Below are 4,179 nucleotides of genomic sequence, written 5' to 3' on the forward strand. Positions count from 1 at the left end.
ATTTGAAGGCCAGCCTGGTCTATATAGTGAGTTCCTAGGCTAGCCATGGCTACATTTGAGATAAGAGAGAGAGAGCGGGAGAGAGAGTGATCAAAGCCAACCCTGTGAATGCCAGGGGATGCCAAGGGTTAGAATTAGTGCCCTTCAGCTATGCGTAGCTCCTTCAGCTGCCGAAGCTTTCAGTGATCGCCAACAGAACCTAGGGTTCCTTAGAGTAAAGCTTGGAACCATGGAACCTGTCCCAACAGAGACTCAGAGAATTCAGTGAGCTATCCAAAATCCCCATCAAGTAACAGCAGAGTCCAGCGCTCCCAAACTCCCAGGCATCTTGACCCAATTCTCTTGCTTGAAGAGCTAGCACCACAAGAGGACAGGGAGCTAGCCAGCCTTCCTCTTGACTTCCTTGACTCGGGGTCTTGGGAGGAGGGCCAAAGTCGGCTGTGGATGATGCTTTTCTTATCCTGGCTGGCAGCATTCCTTTCTGGGAACCAGGAACCTGATTCTGGGCAAAGACAATAAAATTCATCCAAAGGGCTCCTGCCTGCCCCAGCCGGATGGGCATCACGTGGCCCCTAGTTAGCAGACGCAGGAAAATTCCATCCCTTGCACACTTAGCCTCATACACCCATCTGCTCACTCACCCTGGCACACTTAGCCTCGGCTCACCCACCATCTGCACTCGTCACCGGGCACACACCTGGCACAACTTTCTCACCCACCGCTTCTTCATTCCACCTCTCCTAAAGTGTTCCCTTGCGGCCCCCATTGACAACCCTAGACTTACCAATGTCCCTGAGCCACTGAAGTTCCAGGCGTAGGGGGAGGATGAGGGAGGATGATGAGGATGAGAGCTTAGACTCTGTGAAGGCACTGACAGCCAAGCTTCAGCTGCAGAACCCGAAGACCCTCATATCTGGAGTGGACTGCCAGAGTCCAGAGACCGGGCCTGGTGCAGAGCCCAACCCAGACCTGAGCCAGAAAGACCTGGAGCCATCTGTGGCTTCGACTCCATGGATTCTGCACTTGAGTGGCTCAGAAGGGAACTGGTGAGTCCATTGGGCTAGACAGATTGGCACAGGGGTCCTGAGTCAAGTCCTCTTGGGGTGTTGGGAGGAGGTGAGAATGGACCACTCTCCAAAGCAATTCCTCACTGCTGTGCCCCATCGGACAGAGGAGCCAGGAATTCCAGTCATATTTTGTGGAGCCAACCCTGGATTAATAGAACCCAGAGCAAAGGTTCTCAACCTGTTGGGTCCGCGACCCCTATTTGTGGGGGGTCAAGTGGCCCTTTCACAATTTGCGTATCAGATATCCGCATATCAGATATTTATATTAATTCATAACAGCAGCAAAGTTACAGTTCTGAAGTAGCAACGAAAAATCATTTATGGTTGGGTCACCACAACTCTAAGGGTCTCAGCATTAGGGAAGGTTGAGAACAGCTGCCATAAAGAGACAGCCCAGGAGAAAAATCGACCCTGACTGGGCTGTCGTTTAGAATCTTAGGAGGCGAGAGTTAAATATCAGCTGTCATCCCAACATATGCAAACATACAAGGCTGTCCATGCAGCTCAGTGAGTCTCTTAGTTGATCTGTGATGACGTCGTACCAGACAGCTGTATTTGCATTCTTATGGTTCCGCGGCTTGCTTTGGGAACCACCAATCCGGAACAAGCTCTGAGTGCTGGGGGAAATACGAGGTAGGTGAGAAGGGGCTTCGGATCATGTTCTATGCTTAAAGTGTTCACAAAAAGGGAACGGTGGCGGGTGAGGCTGGAGGCTGGCCCAGCAACACTCATGCCCCCTTTCGGTCACAGCAGGGAGTATTCGTGCTCAGTGACCGGCAGCTGGCGGGGCAGCTGCTGAAGCTGCGGGCCCAGCTTGCCACCGACTGAAAGTGGACCAAGCCTGTCACCATGCACATGAGGCTGCTGGAGAGGCGGAGCTGGAGCTGGAGCTCGAGTCTGGGAATGGCCTGGCTCTGGCCCCACCACTGCGGCATCTCGGGACTCACGCGCATGAACATCACTGCCAGGCGCTTCACCCTCTGTTGAGAACCCTTGGGTGTCTATCTGGGAAGAAGGAAGGAAGAGGTGGCCCTGTGGCTCCGGCATCTGCTGGGGAAGAGGGCACACTTAGGTTTCTGAAATTTGAATTCAGAGAGCACAAAGCCCCAGGGCGAGGAAAAGAGAGGGAGCTCAGACCCTAGATGTCTTAATAAAAACCCACTGCATACCATCAAAGCTTCTGCAGTTCTTCACTGACTTTTTGGATTTTTGTTTGTTTTCTGTTTTTGTTTTTTTTTTTTTTTTTTGAGACAACAAAAATCCAAAAATAAATGGAAATGAGCTGCTAATTCTTCTTACCCCGCAGGCAGCTAGATATGTCTTGCTTTGGCCATCCTTGCTACCATTCCCCAGTCAGGGTAGCTGGTCCTGCATCAGGTCTGGGGGACACATCTGCCAGCTCTGTCACTCAAAAGCTTTTTTTTTTTTTCCTGTGTCTCTCAGTCTTTGTTTCTGTGTTACTCTCTTTGTCTGACTTTCCAACTCAGGCTTCCTCCCCCCCCACACACAACCCATTTCCTGTTCCCCCCCTTCCCTCTGCAGCGGAGGTGCATACAGCTTCAGCTTCCACCTCGCAAACCCCAACAATACTCTGTGGGCTCCCCTCCCCCACCTGCTCACTCAGCGTGTGGCTCAGGACGTGACACATTTACACTTTCCTTCCAGTGAGGTCAGGACCCATTCTTGGGACTGAGAGGGGCCCTTCCGGGCTCCTCATGTCACCAATGGCCTGGCCCCTCTGCCTGTGATGGGCAACCATCCTCAGTTTGACCTGCCTGGTGCTCACTGCAGTGCTCTTTTGCCTCCTGCTGAGATCAGAATGTCTGCTGCCTGCCCCAGCTGCCTGGGCAATAGCCTGCCCTTCTACCTGTGGCAAGCTGTGCCTCCCATTAGGGGTGTGGCCTTGCCTCTACTTGAATTATCATCTTCACCCATGTTGTCTGGCCTATGCCTGTTACTATATTCTTCAATTAATCTTCTATCTATCTATCTATCTATCTATCTGTCTGTCTGTCTGTCTGTCTGTCTGTCTGTCTGTCTATCTATCTATCTAGATATTGAGACAGGGTTTCTTTATGTAGCCCCGGTTATCCTGGAACTCACTGTGTAGACCAGTCTGGCCTGGAATTCACAGAGATCTGCCTGCCTGTGCCTCTCAAATGCTGGGATTAAGCTGTGTGCCTCCACACCCTAGCCTGTCACTATATTCTTAAGGGCCTGGGGTTTACCTGCATCCCTCCTGAAACAGGCTGTCGACACTTGACTGGAAGAGACCTGCCCCATGACTCTAACACACGGTTGTCCTGTGTCCCAAGACAACACGGATCGTGGTTGCTGTTTTTTACTGTACTATATGCAACCTTGTCACCAACTATTGAACAGAGCTGTTGCCCGGGCTTCAGGTCTGACCAGAGATGCCTTCTGCTGTCCGACTGAATTAGAGGCCACTAAGCTAAAGGCACTAGCTCTCATCTGGTGTGACTGTAGCACCTTTTCCCTTCCCTGGAAGGGAGCTTGTGGCTGCCGTCCTCTGTTCATGGGGACAAAGGCGCCTTTTGGATCTCTTACCCAGGTGTATCTTGGGTTGCAGGAGGGCAGGGGAGGGGGGGACTCCATCAAACATCCTTTCTTGCCAGGTATCATGACCTACTCCTTTGCACAGGGGAAGCAGACGCAGGCAGAGCTCTGTGAATTCAAGGCCACAATAGTTTGGTCTACATAATAAGTTCCAGGCCAATCAGGGTTACACAGTGAAACCCTGCATTTAAAAAAAAAACTCCTCTCCTTGGTTTATTATTATTATTATTATTATTACTGGCTTTTTGAGACAAGGACTTTTGTGATTCAGGCTGCCTGAAATTCCTTATGCAACCACATCCTGCCCCCCACCTCCAGGTGCTGGGATTATAGACCCTTGCCATCACACATGGGACCTCGGCTCAACTGTCCCCCATCTAGGAGCCACTCTCAGTATGAGTAGGGGCTAGCCTAGTGATGTCTGGGACCTCAAGAGGCTGAAGGGTCTAGGGCTATGGCGGCAGGAAGCTTGGGCTTGTGGTTGGGTTGCTGGGGCTGGGTTGGCTGTTGAGTCCTCAGAAGGAGGCAGGAAGTC

General features: G+C 51.6%; 1 protein-coding gene across 1 annotated transcript; it reads left to right on the forward strand.

Moving 5' to 3' along the window:
- The first annotated feature begins 554 nt into the window (after nt 1-554).
- On the forward strand, nt 555-2,243 carry Fam167b (family with sequence similarity 167 member B). The gene is given in 7 exon segments (XM_038334383.2): nt 555-829; nt 831-894; nt 896-937; nt 939-1,046; nt 1,821-1,883; nt 1,886-2,005; nt 2,007-2,243. Coding segments are annotated over 7 exon segments (720 nt in total). The 3' UTR covers nt 2,055-2,243.
- Nucleotides 2,244-4,179: the final 1,936 nt, after the last annotated feature.

This window comes from Arvicola amphibius, chromosome 6 (genome assembly GCF_903992535.2).
Source record: "Arvicola amphibius chromosome 6, mArvAmp1.2, whole genome shotgun sequence".
Classification (NCBI taxonomy): domain Eukaryota; kingdom Metazoa; phylum Chordata; class Mammalia; order Rodentia; family Cricetidae; genus Arvicola; species Arvicola amphibius.